Source organism: Cydia amplana, chromosome 5 (assembly GCF_948474715.1).
Source record: "Cydia amplana chromosome 5, ilCydAmpl1.1, whole genome shotgun sequence".
Taxonomy (NCBI): domain Eukaryota; kingdom Metazoa; phylum Arthropoda; class Insecta; order Lepidoptera; family Tortricidae; genus Cydia; species Cydia amplana.
The window spans coordinates 18,948,669-18,962,612 of record NC_086073.1 but is presented as its reverse complement, the minus strand read 5'-3'; the positions used below and the strand labels follow the sequence as shown (position 1 = coordinate 18,962,612).

Below are 13,944 nucleotides of genomic sequence, written 5' to 3'. Positions count from 1 at the left end.
GTAATATACGAATTAATTAAATATGAAATATAATATATATTTATATAGTAGTGTGACAACTTTAAAAAGCACAAATAAAAAAAATAACAATAATTAGATCTATTCCCCAATTGGGTTATCCGGTCAAAGTATTTAGCAGATGGCGCCAGCATAGCTTGCCCTGTCAATCCCTAGAATTGTGTCAAATTCTTGTTATTTTAAATATAATTTTACGCCCTAGATGCCAGCCCTTTAACAGTTGCCAACCCCGTTAAGTTACACTGGCAAGCTTCCGGTGAACCCGTGTAGTGTAAGCTATGGGAGTCACCCCACGATCCGGTTTTCCTCTCCGTCAGTATGGCATGTACTTGTGCGGTCATTACAGCTATTACGGCTATTACGAGTGGCCATCTACGGCGGTGACGGGTTCGATCCCGGTTCGATATCGGCGCTATTGTAAATCAATGTAGGTGAAATGGAACCTGCTGTCTGAAATTCGAGTACCTACTTAAAGCTTGTTACAGTTGTTACACACTAGAAGATCCATAGCTATAATATCAGAATTAGTATTAGGTACTTAACTTTACTTGTAACTACATAGGTATATGTATGTAATTAAAAACTAACAATGCACAAAGTCTTGTAAGTCAACTTTTAACCTATTTCTAATGGCCTCAGCCATATCGATTGTGACGTTGCAAGTTTATATAAATAATAGAGATGGCAATACAATATATTGACACCCTCGAGCTGATCTGATGATGGAGCCAAAATATAGATAGTGGAATTCTTATAACTTCTTGATAGGGCTTCGAGATAGTAGGGCGCATATATGATACTAATTTACAGTCGAAAGAAATTAAGTGTATTTTTAAAAATGTATTTAGGTTCAGGTTTTGTTTAGTGATATTATGTGGGCTGAGTTTCTGTCTTCTACATCCACTTTTGTGAAACGGAGTAGAGAGGTATAATATTATGTGGATCATATAAACAATACCTACAGATTTTATGATGAGTTCAAGTAGGTACCTTAACAGATCTTACTAGCATCACGTCGTGTCGAGTTTTCGCGATTGTTTTCTATTTTACATAACGCCAAATGGGATATGTATTTGTAAAATATTTACTGTGACAACGTGTCATCAAATAAGTACGTGCACGCATTTCCCGTTGGCCACAGTGTATCTATATTTTCAGTATCAGCATCAGTTTTCTTTCCTTTTGTGTGCACCTGCTCAAAATGTGTTCGAATACGTAGGGGAAACTGGGGAGGGTTGATCATCCCTTTTGTTTTTAGCATACATTTTCTTAACTATTTGTAGTATTGAAAAACTTTATAGACCATACGATTCAGAATTTATCTCTTCATTAATAGTTTGAATAAGAACAGATTTGTGCGATAAATTAGACCATTATTTAATGAAAACCCATACTGTTGACTTTTACCATGTGTCCCCTATGTAAGGGAGACTTGTTTACCCCTGGTCGGGAGCCTTGATCCTAGGGGGATCAAGTGACCCTGGTTCTTGGGACACATGGTAAACAGATTTTTACCATGTCTCCCCATACCAGATTCTCATTGATTATATAACTCTGATCGCTATTAGCAATGCATCTATAATTTGTAAAATACACAGCAAACATATATATATTGCATCTTCCATGCTTTGAATTTGTATTTCCGGTAATCAGATGTCTAATAAGCCGAAGGGATCAAGTCTTCCAGATTTGGGGACACTTGGTAAAAAGATTTTAAGCGGCAATGTCATATTTCGAGGGTAGTATCTACATTAATTTATTCACTTTATCTACAGAAAATTAATATATGAAGATATCAAACACATATTAATCCATAATCTTGTACTTTTAAAAAACGATGTAATCGTATTATCCACAAAACAACATAAAATAGGGAATCAATTTTTGAACCAAAAAAAAAAGTTAAAAAAAAACAAAAATCTAAGTTATTAACATTTTTTTCTTGTAACAAGCTAAATTTTTTAAAGTTATTATGAAGGTATTTTTAGCGTCAGATACCTACAACAATTTTAAATTTTTTACCCATCTCTGGTCGTTATTCTTTACTATAATAAATAAGTTTAGAAATTTACTGCTCACGTTTCGAGGACGGTGTTTGAGCTGCATAATCCTAAAATCCTTTCTATGGACCGTCGGTTCTATAGTACATAAGGTCGGAAACTCGGAAAGCCATTGAAATAGCATTTCATCCATAAAAACAAATATCGCCGGTTAAAAACCAAATATCGTTATAAGTGTTGTTTGTCGACCGAGTAACATCCCCTGTGTGTAAAACGTTTAACTTGATAAACAAGACCATGTGCGGGTAGTTCGTAAAATGTTGATGTCAACTTTAGTTAGTCTTTTCAAAGGCCACGGGGATAATTCCGTTTTCGGAGTTCGGAGTCGGTTATATAATTAAAAACTGAATTATACGCCATTAAATTCCGTTTTAATAAACAATAATGAGTCAAAAATCTTGAAAATTTAAATCAGTGTTTCTCTGGTCGTACTTTTGCGGCATGATTTACTAAAGAAAAGAAAATATTTATCAATCATTGAATCAATATGTATTTATCAATCTCTATGAATCATTTTGTAAGTAAATTTATTACAATGTATACATGATTCCGGAATCATATCTCCCCTGAAGAAAAAGACAAAGTCTCCCCATACATAGTAAGATTATAAAACGTGCCGTACTCGAAACGTGTGTTCGCGTATATCAATGTAATCCAAGTTAATCATCAGTTCAATAAACAACAAATAAAATAAGCACACTCACTAACATCATTTCCATCTCATATTATAAAATAAATCCAGTTAAAGCTTACCGAAAATTGAATATAGTACGCAGAAAATCTTTCACCGTCCGCCATTTTTGAACCACTGACTTTTCCGATACAATGCCATGACAGAACGTGAAGTTAGAAACGAATTAATGAGTGTTACCAGTGCAAAAAATGTATCTCGTTTGGTTTGATTAAAAATGAAGTTTACCAAGTGTCCCCTAGGGATCGACCCTCCCCACCCTCACCTATTATTTCTAAAGGCTTCTACAGAACTTGCAACAAACGGCATGCGATTTTAAATAATTGCCAGCTAAGTGTTAGGAGCAACGAATTCGATCGATCAAAAGTCGCAATGTACTTATCGCAAGTCCCATGAGATAAATCGGTGACTTTTGTAGAAGCCATAAGGGCCGATACAGACGCACTGCAACCCGACTGCAATTTGTATGGATACGGCATGCCGACTGCACGCCAACTGCAACGTCATCGTGCAGTTCACATACGTTGCAGTCGGGTTGCATTCCGTCTGTCTCTATCGGCCCTAAGGGCGTTTGCGAGTGATCGACCAATCGCCCGTCACTTACTTTTTTACGTAGCGTCTCTTTGAAAGGGAACGTTTCGTAGGAGACTGATAACCGGTCATGGTAGCCTACTGTTCTCATCAGCGACTGTTCAACTTTCTCTCAGACTCGAAAGGTCAAGTCGGGACAATATGACATAAGCACGCGTCACTGAGAAACGTATCTGTAGATCATTGCTATAAAAAGGCCATATTTACATATGAGTTTGATCGCCACATACGACTTTATCCATTTTAGTGAGCTGTAGAGGAATTCGCATATTATGTTGGTATGAATAAAGATACGTAATTAGCGAATTACAATTTAAGTGTTTTGCATGTGAAAAATTAACTTTCTTTACAATTAAACCTACTTACACCTATTATATAATGAATTAATTAATGTGTGATAAGAGGTCGCCGCGCCGCGCCGTCTGAGGGCCTACCGCGAACCACGTTCGACGTGTTGCCTCCCTGTCACACTTACGTACGAATTTACAAGTGCAACAGAGAGGCAATACGTCGAACGTGGTTCGCGGTAGGCCCTCTGTCTATTTCCATGTATTTTAATATTTTTTTAAATATGAATAGATATTAATAATTTAGTTGATTTAGTTTTGCACTGTTCTTCTATCTTGATATTTAATCGCCTACAACGATTTAGCAAGACATTGCGCTAATATTATAGTGCTTACAATAGTCTAGTTTAAAAATGTCAAGATACTAAGTAATAGCATTTAATAGAGATAGTATCTAGCCTGACTTTTAAAATGTTACGAAACCTAGGTTGTTACAGAGAACACATAGATAAATTATGAATACTAAAAATTAAACACCGAGAGACAAAAGTGTCTACTCATATTTCTCTCAAGCTAAAGTTTAAGAAATACCCGCGTATGAAGACAAGAGACGTTAAATATTTAAATTGCATTGAAATACCGCACAAAATTGTATAAGTTTCTTGTATAGGCCCCCCAGAAAAAGTGAAGTTACTTATACCTTAAGTACCTCCACATTAGCAACTATGTAGGTCATGTGTAGGTACGTACCTACACTACGTACATTTATGTTGCGATATCTTAGTGTAGACACGCATTTAAACGATCTTTCCGTTTCATTAAAATTTTATATCACCATAAAGCTGCCTTCACATTTGTGTGAATCAGGGCGTCTCATCTCAACCTTTCGAATGAACTCAAGTGTTGAGTCAACATCAAGCGGAGGCTGATTCTGGTTCAACTATTTGATAAGGTTTTAATCTCATTTTGATACGACTCGTGAGTCGTGTAATAAGACCTAGCCAAGATGACAATCGTTTGCAGAAAATGAAACGAAACGCTATTGTCTCACTCTTCCATATTAGCGTGATACAGACCGTGTTACGTTTCGCTTCTCTGCGAATGATCGTCATCTTGGCTAGGCGCCCTGGCATCTCACGCGCAACAATGAGTGCGAAACGCCAAGACGAGTCCTGATTGTATTTCGTCAGCACCGATCAGTATGAGCCACTAACGTTGATATGGTCACGGTATCAAAATAAGACGTAAACCATATTCAATTTTTAATACCAAATCGGCTTCAAAATCGGTTGATGAAACTTTGGACTGAGATCTGAGTGATTTTATTGCATACATTTATCTTATCTGTTTATCGTAATGATTTAATTGCGATGAGATTGGGAAAAAGGGCTTGGCTTTAGTTGGGTAACCAATCATGGTACCTACTTATTTTATTTTATTTTATTTTCTTTATTGGGGAAAAAAACAGACATAGGCAGATAATACAAAAATAGGACATAGGTTTATCGAACGAGCGAGCGAAGCGAAGTGAAGTTCTTACATTCAACTTGGAACACGTGGCTGGCTAGGGGCACGTCCCGGCATTTCGATGTTTTTAAGCTGACCTATCAGAGGATAGTTTGATACACAATAACTTTTGTAAATTTGTTCTAATTTAAATGAAATTAGGTAAACGTGTAGTTAAGGGCATTCTATTTTAGTCATTAAATTATGAGCAAGCTTGATCAAGGGGTTATGGAGCTAGAAGAGTCTAGAAAGCCAAAAAGCTAATTGTGAGGGGTCTTGCTATTATGGTCATCTTGTTTGCAAGAAAGTATGGTCGAGTTTGGTATCAAATGAAAGTGCTCGGCTTACACATTTATAATATTGATTTTGAATTTGCCATTTTAAAATAATCAGCGACATAAAATAAACATAATATAGGTATTTGACATTTGTCAAAAGAGATTACGCCTTTACAGATTATTGCAGCAAATCGCATGCGGTTTTCGATCCATTGCCGGTGCAATAAATTCTATCGATCTATCATTTTTCGAACCGCGAGTTCTCAGTTCGGGGCGAACTACTAGTACATTAATAGGTGCAACCTACATCCTGGGACAATTCCCACTGAGATTTATAAACTAAGAATATTTAAGTGGCATTGTCTTCGGATTGAGGTATAAATTGTGTGGTATAATAGATACTAAACTAATATTGGTACATTGATGATAATAATAGTAATTACAGTACTGACAAGTTTCAATCACATAACATTGGAGAAGCTTACTTAATCTAACTTACGCTAGTTCAACTGCTTAATTAGTTAATTTGGTACATATTATCATGCATGCATGTGAAGCGGTTGTGTGCGTAAATATAGAAGATTTTCTTTCAAAAGTCAGCATCAAAAGTAGCGGTTCAGACTACGCGTTAAAAGTGTAGTCAACCAATTTGATTCCGTTTTCCCTTCTGTGAAAAATTATCAAACTTGTAAAAATGTAAAGGTACTTGATCGTGCAGTAAAAAAAAGTAAGTAAGGATAAAAGTCTCTTAATAAAATGTCTACCTTATAAGGAAATTTACCCAGGTAGGTAACAGGCAAGCTAAGGTAAGAGTTAGTGGAGACGAAATATAAAGAGTTCCTTATAGGCATTTAGTTATATTACACGACTCGCTAATGTCCGCAGACAGTTTCAACGAGGTGCTAAGTGGTGATAATGTATGAAAGTTTTAGACTTTCCTAGTCTTCATCACATCAACGACATGTTATCTATCCTACCTATCTAGGGTTACATATAAATATCCGAGATGATGTAGGTTACGTCAAAAGCAACTTGAGGACGCGTGCTATTTACAGATTTTTTTTTATTTATCATAAGTATGTAGTTAAATTTTACTTTATCTAGTGTAATTATAGTTAAATATTGAAAATTATCATCGCGTACACTATATTAGGTAGGTAGGTACCTGTTAAAATAGGTAACGTTTCTCAACGAACATTATTCAAACCGCCAATCGTACAATCAGCGGCGTGTATCATTACTCGCCATTCATAACTAATTCGGCCATTAGATCACAAACGCGCGCTAACAGCCTCTTATTAATGCACATATTATTTACATTTAATTACACACGTGTGTTAGCCGTTTTGACGTGAACCGAGACATTTTAATAAGTAGTTATTATTTAAAATAGAAGGATATAGGTCAATCATATGGGTACAGAAATAGTTCTTAATCTTGTTTGTTTTGACAAAGATTTCATTTTAGAATTACTTACAGAATACCTACACTCGCGAGAAATAGAAAAATGCAGATTTCATACTCGTTAAGGTAATACCTAATTGTATTGGATATGACCACGGCTGAGGCCTCCGCCTGGCAGCTGTGGGCTACATTGGTTATTTTATTTGTCATAGTCAATTCTCAAATACCTAACCTATTTAGCACAATAGCTCCTCGAAACTATGACTGATGTGATGTAAATAATAATTATGTACCCGTGAATGGTTCACAATTTTGCACCACATTGCATTGGTTGTAAGTATTATCTATTTCTATTACATATACATATTACAGAACAAGTAACTATATACTGTAATATAAATGGAACCTAATTCTAAACAATCTTCAACAGTCAGAACTAAATCAAATTAACGTCCGAAGTAACTGAGCATTTATGTAAAGCCACAGGTTGGTAAGTAATTGGTAGATTAAGGAATAGATAGTCGCGAAGGGTCTGTGAAGTGACAGTGGTCGCCTTGGGCCACATTTGGTGAATGCCCGGTGCCCGGTGGTGGTTTCGGATGTGAGCAGACATAGAAACGTTTAGACATGGAAAAGTTCTCTCTTTAATTGGGAACTGTATCCCAATATTCCCAATCAAACCTTTTTGTACAGAGGAGGCGATCTGAATTGATATGTATATATGTAGGCTGATGATAATAATGATGAGTGATGACTATTATGTTACAGAAGAATTTCGAGTATAATATTTAACTTGATGACTATTTTTCTCTGTAAGTCTTAGCGCCACTGGAACCATCCCACTAACCCGGGGTTAACCGGTTAAACCGTTAACCTAGTGTCAAATAACTCCAGGTTTAACCGGTTAACCCCGGGTTATTGAATGGTACAAGTGGCCCTTAGAGTTTTACTATACGTTGTTATTCGTGATTGGCAGTAATATTACCTGCCTATTCTATAGGTAGTCTTATTCATCAGCAACTTTAAAAAAACTTACTATCTCGATCTTTTCTAGTATTCAGTATTAAGTTATTGGATATTTAAGTCTATGAAAATAAAACCCACCTGTCACCACGTGCACATAAACCTTGGGAGCATTCAACACACGCTCTATCATACACCACATACCGTACCGTGACAGGATGTAGAGCAAAAACTGACTAGTTTTAGATAAAATACACCTGCCCGGCAGATTATGAAACTTGGTCAGTACAAATAAATTTGTCTGCTACCTAGTTGGTGATTGACAGTTTTTTTATACATTTCATTTTCTTAATGCAAACAGAATAAAGTCCACATTTATAATACGCCGCATTGTATAGTATGATTCCAGGGGCCCATTTCACGAACGGTATCAGACTTGAACTGTCAAATCGTATGCGTTACCCCGGCAACACACTAATAATATTAGACTAATACCGTTCGAGAAATGGGCCCCTGTAATATATAGAGTTTATGATTATTATGATAGATTTTTTTTAAATAATGCGGAACATACACGTCGTCAAATGTTGTGCTTCACTATTCACTAAGAAATGTTTATTTTTTTTAATTAAGGGGTTAAAAGTGTGGTTGAAATTTTTTAACGACTCCTTCTCCTTACGTACAAGTGTACATTTGTAGGTACCTTAATAAAATAAAGGAACTTTTCGATACTCTTTGTCATTTGGAGAAACAGGTTTCAATATGTTCGATATGTGGAAATGCTTATTACTCGTGTATAAGTCTGTGCGATTGTTTGTCTCGGTGTATCTAAATTAGTTAGGCAATCTCAAATATTGTTGTTTTATTATCACCTGTCTAGCCTCTGTTACTGTATTCTTATATCATTGTCGAAGTGTGTGGGTCAGAGGTGTGGAGCACTTTTTTATGGAACAAACTTGGAACAAACTCCGTTTGCTAAAATTACCTAAGAATCTTACTGTTCTATAAAATTAAAGTTCTACGAGCGAAACGTCTGCATTTGAAAGTTACGATATCACTATAACTCTTCTCCGAATTGTGGCGAAGCTTGTATTATTGAGTGAATTCCTTTATATTTGCTTCTGTTGCATGTTGCAATCATTGCAAGGTATATAGTGCAATTTGGACTGCATAAGCGCATACAATCAATTAAAAAGAATATGCACCATTTGCTTTTTCTTTCAAATAAATCTACGACTATTTAACAACCCGTTTCAAAGTGATATAATGGATTACTAAATAAATAATAGGTAGCTCTAGCATGAACTCTTGTGTAAGTGTAATTATCTATATTATATCGGCCGGCCGCCCGCGACCCGCCCCGCACGGGTTAACAAATTATTCATAAACCTTCCTCTTGAATCACTCTATCTATTAAAAAAAAAATCGCATCAAAATCCATCTTCATTCTTGAATTCAAAACCTTTCTCTGCAAATAAATTATAGTTTTTTTTTGTTTTTTGTTAATAGTAGTTTATGCAACAGTGATATAATAAGGGTTCTTAAAATTCAAGGGTCGAAGTTACAAAACGAGACGTAGTCGAGTTTTGTAAAAAAAGACCCGAGAATTTTAAGAACCAATTATGAGCTGTTGCATACATTACTTTTTCTATGACAGCTACAGCAAAAAAAAAAAAAAAAGACCCTTGAATTTTAAGAACCAATTATGAGCTGTTGCATACATTACTTTTTCTATGACAGCTGCAGCAAAAAAAAAAAAAGAGTTATTATTAAAAAAAAGAGTTATTATTAAAAAAAAAGAGTTATTATTTAAAAAAAATTTAGTTATTATTTAAAAAAAAAAGAGTTATTATTGTAAATGAAAACATACCTCTTTCAATCAAGATGATCGGAACTTGTATCTTTAAAAAAAATAAAGCAGTTGTATTATACTCATAAGATGACTGCTAGCAGTCATCTTATGAGCCTATAGACAAAGCATTCAAATGACATTGCTTTAGATATCACTGTCAGTCATTTAATTGACACATTTAAGTGCTGGAGTAGAAAAAAATATTAAAGATTACGATGAAGTGAGAAACAAAAATCGTACACTCCGCAAAGTCAATCAATCATATAACAATTCACTAGCGAGAGAACGCGCTGTTTTTGCATTAATCGAGCGATGGACTAAAAATATGGCTTTTTGTACGAAACACATTCTTGAGGTAGGTACTTATGTGTCAATAGGCACTTAGCTCAAGCATTAACAGTTTTGGTTCTCAAACTTGCGATATCGGGCCAAGGTTAGCCTCAATAGGGGAGGAGAATTGCAAAATAAGGCCTTCAGTGTGACAGTTGTTTACTTTAAACAGTTTAACTGTCCATCAATTCATTAATAGTGTCTTGTGGAGTGCCTCTCTGCCTCTATGCTTTAGTTTGAAATAGTGACATATGGAGTATGCTTTTAACTACCCACGATTGTTTCAAACAAGGAATGGGTTGGTAAATGTTTGGTTCATTGCGTTTTGCAAAGTTATTATAAACTATTTAAAACGTATATCTAGTTGAAGTATCTTCACCTATAGTGCTTGGTACTTTATCAATCTGCTATAAACAGAACAGAATATATTACGACACAGAGAGTGTGGGCTTAATGCTATCGTTTGCATATAATCTCATTCCCATGATATGGTAGGTACCTCTTTCATCAGAACTCACTTATTTCCTTCTTATTTCATCAAAAATTTGGTCACCTTATCGTACTTATAAAACATATTTTCATTCTCACCATTACCGCGTGACCTAAAATTACATATTTACATATCACACTTAATTTAAGCTAATCCGCTTGTCCCGCAAAATGCACTGCAAGTTGCAAGTCGTATCATAACCACACTAAAACTATTAAAATATGTTAAATTTAAATAACCGTTCGAAGGCTTAAATACCTACCTATAAATTTGAATACCGCCCCAGGAACACTTCTTCTGCATCTCGGTATTCCTGTGGATTCCCGACTAACCTGTTTTACCATCGTTTCAGATGGGACCCAAAGCGCCGCATCACCCCCAACGAAGCGTCCCGGCACGAGTTCGTGACCGGCTGCCCGCTGGGCTCCACGCCCTCGGGCGTGCTGGCCCTGCCGCGCCTGGCGCCGCCGCGGCCGGCGCGCGCGCTGCTGCACAGCCAGTCGGCGGGCGACGTGGCCGCCATGCTGGGCCGCGCGTGACCGGCCGCCGAGCTCGTCGTCAGCCAGAGCCATACGCAGCTCGACCAAGGCGTCCCCCAGGTGGTCAATCTATAGTTAGTCTTGAGAATTAGATGGGAGTATTCCTAAACGTTAGGAGATTCATTTGATATATTAATTGCGAAGCTTGAAGTAGACGCTGGAGGCAAGCGCAGCGACCATTTTAAAGAGTTAATTCAAACAGTCCGTCAGTCCTCTCAGTATCAGTTAATAGAAAGATCCATCCAGCATGGGTATCATCGCGGGTAAAATCCGTCGCACGCGTCCGCACCAGTTAGCATTGCCCATCTTTTTTTCAATACGCGTTCGAGCTCAGCTCCTCGCAAGACAGCGGGGCACTAAACTAAGTTGTCTAACCTATAATTTTAGTCGATTTCTCGACATACTGCGTGATGTTAATTAGAACCTTTATTAACTAAAACTTTATCGTAGAATACGTAATTTCGGCCTGTACCAAAATTGTGAATGAAAAATGATCTCCAAAACTTAATTTTTAGGAACACCAAACTCGTAGACCTAATTTATGTATGAATGTTATTAGTTCACTCAATATTTTATGTGTAATACTTGAGTGTAGGTACTGTGTTGATGATGATTAATAAAATTAGCGTAGACGCTGTAACGTCAATGCGGCTCAATCGGTCTGCGGGAATTTCCGTGCGCTTTTTTTGAAACAATAATAAACGATTGTTATCTTGAAAAAGCAGTTATTGCAAAATATTTTCTGGCAATACCTACTTAATTCAGAGAACCAAACAAGGGCTATGTCTAGATATATAGTCGTCTTAAAAGTGCGTTTGGTAGCTTTTTTTTAATGGCTTTTACTCTTCGCTTTAGCAAGGTGGATTCTGCCAATGTCGAAGTGTAGACATTTGACCAATATTCAGTTAAATTTGTACTTTTGTGGTCGCGTCAGGTACACTTGTCTTGATCGTCAACTGTCAAAGGTAGAGTAGAGTTTATATAAACGACTACTAGTTTATATAAACTGCGGTTACAGTAAAAATGCCCTAATGGACGCAAATAGTCGATCTAGTCGGTTTCGTATAGGATTCCGGTCATAGGCAACATAAGACTGTTGAGCTCCAGAATTATTCATTACATTATAAGTGATTTTTAAGTTTAAATTATCGATTGATACCTTTCTGAGTTAGGATGGATCGTTATAATTATTAAAGTCGTAAAAACGTTAGCCCCAAAGAGTCAAAGTACCTATAAAATGTTCGAATAAATGTAACATCATTCCTATTGAGAGATATACTAGTTTGTCAAAGGACTGTCTCATTTCAAACATAGACAGAGAGAACCATACTTCTTTGTCTTACACTAGTACTAGCACCCAAAAGAAAAGGATGAGTAGAGGTTTTTTGGATCTTATTTACTGACAAATCGGTTTAACCAACTCTATACCCATTATTTGTAAATAAAAACGTATCTATGCTCTGAGAAGCCAGCTAGCTTTGTCAGTAGAAAAAGGCGGAAAATTTTAAAAATGTAGGCGCGAAGGGCCGATCTCGTATATTATAAGTTATTACAAAGAGTGTTGCTGTTTGTACCTATAAATGTTGCTGGCAAAAGCAAGTATATATTTTAAAATATTGCAACAACTAATTGAGATAGAACTGCGCTTAGATGCAAATATAGCAACATTGCGACACTTCTCATAACCAGAGACCAATTTACCGGGTTGCTGAACAAATGTTGGTCAGTATGAGGAGTACAGCCTGCAGTTTAATTTTTTGCTCGTATTACAGGCCACAACCAGTATAATAAGACAATAACGAATGATACTAAGGTCAAAGTGGTGAAATTTATTGCTGGGACTGCGCGAGGCGCTAATTCTTGGGATTAGACTGCCAGGTTCAGTCGGTCTCCTTTAGGATGCGACCGGAAAATCGCTAAGAGGAGGAGGATTAGCAGTCTTTACTATTACTCGTCTGTGCAAACCTTACGTGTTGAAATCCACTGCATTTGACCTAAAATATGATCCAGTTTTAATACTTTGATAACGGAGTTTAATTGGAATATTACAAGCGGGATTTTATTATATAAAGCGCTGGCAGTTATTAGTATGTCAGTTATTAGTCAGCTTATATTCCTACCAAGAATTCTTAGTTTGTATCGTCACTGGCTATCTAGTCAATAACTTGTAATGTCAAGCTTGATCTCATTTTTTTATAACTTGCTAACTTAACCCCTCGAACGCCAGTGTCAAAAATTTGCTACTGAATTAACAACCTTTCAACTGTTAATTACAGTCCAAATTGTCTGGGACGGATACGGGACAAGGCAGTTGAGGGGTTAAGGGAGAAGAAGAAAGCGAATTCGCTTTTCGCTTCGAATATCCGCGCTTGTACAGTTAGCAGCAGAAGTTGCTTAGCGGGCCAGGTGTTCAAAATGATCTCGATGCGACTTTATTGTTAAGAGAATAAGAGCGTGTCAAGCATTGACGTATAATATCTAAGGACGGGCTAATGGGGCACAAAACATCGTACTAGTTCAGCGGTGCTACCCACGAATTCCAGCCAATCGTGCAGTCTAACGCGACTAGTTGCAACCAATAGCGCGCGTAATGCGAACTCATCAACCAATCGCGTTGTAGCGATTTCACACCGCTGTACTGGCCCCTGTCATGCCTAATTATTATTGCCCGTAAAGCCAGTCCCTCGATATCTATGTCAATGGTGTCAAGGTAATTTCGCGTCTAGAATAACGCTTTTATCAATTTCTTCTATTAAAAAGTTTGATGCCAATGTATATCTTTTTAGCTATTGAAAATATATTAAAATGGGAAAACTAAAAAATGAAATTTCACCCCATACAAAAAAGCCCCCCTCCGTCAAATTTTTGGGAACATTAAACATAACAACTATAAGTATTTTGACCCAATTACTTTTATTCCTATTTGTCCTTTTAT

The 13,944-nt window shown here is 36.6% G+C and overlaps 1 protein-coding gene across 2 annotated transcripts in view; it reads left to right on the top strand.

Annotated features, from left to right (window-relative positions):
- Nucleotides 1–11,064, top strand: part of LOC134648337 (dual specificity tyrosine-phosphorylation-regulated kinase 2) — a 66,821-nt gene extending 55,757 nt beyond the window's left edge. The window contains exon 10 of one of the 2 annotated variants that reach the window (XM_063502848.1): nt 10,823–11,064. In XM_063502848.1, coding sequence (XP_063358918.1) covers nt 10,823–11,009 — 187 coding nt within the window. In that variant the 3' untranslated portion in view covers nt 11,010–11,064. The remainder of the gene's footprint in view (nt 1–10,822) is intronic. The other variant, XM_063502849.1, reaches the window with a different exon arrangement.
- Nucleotides 11,065–13,944: the final 2,880 nt, after the last annotated feature.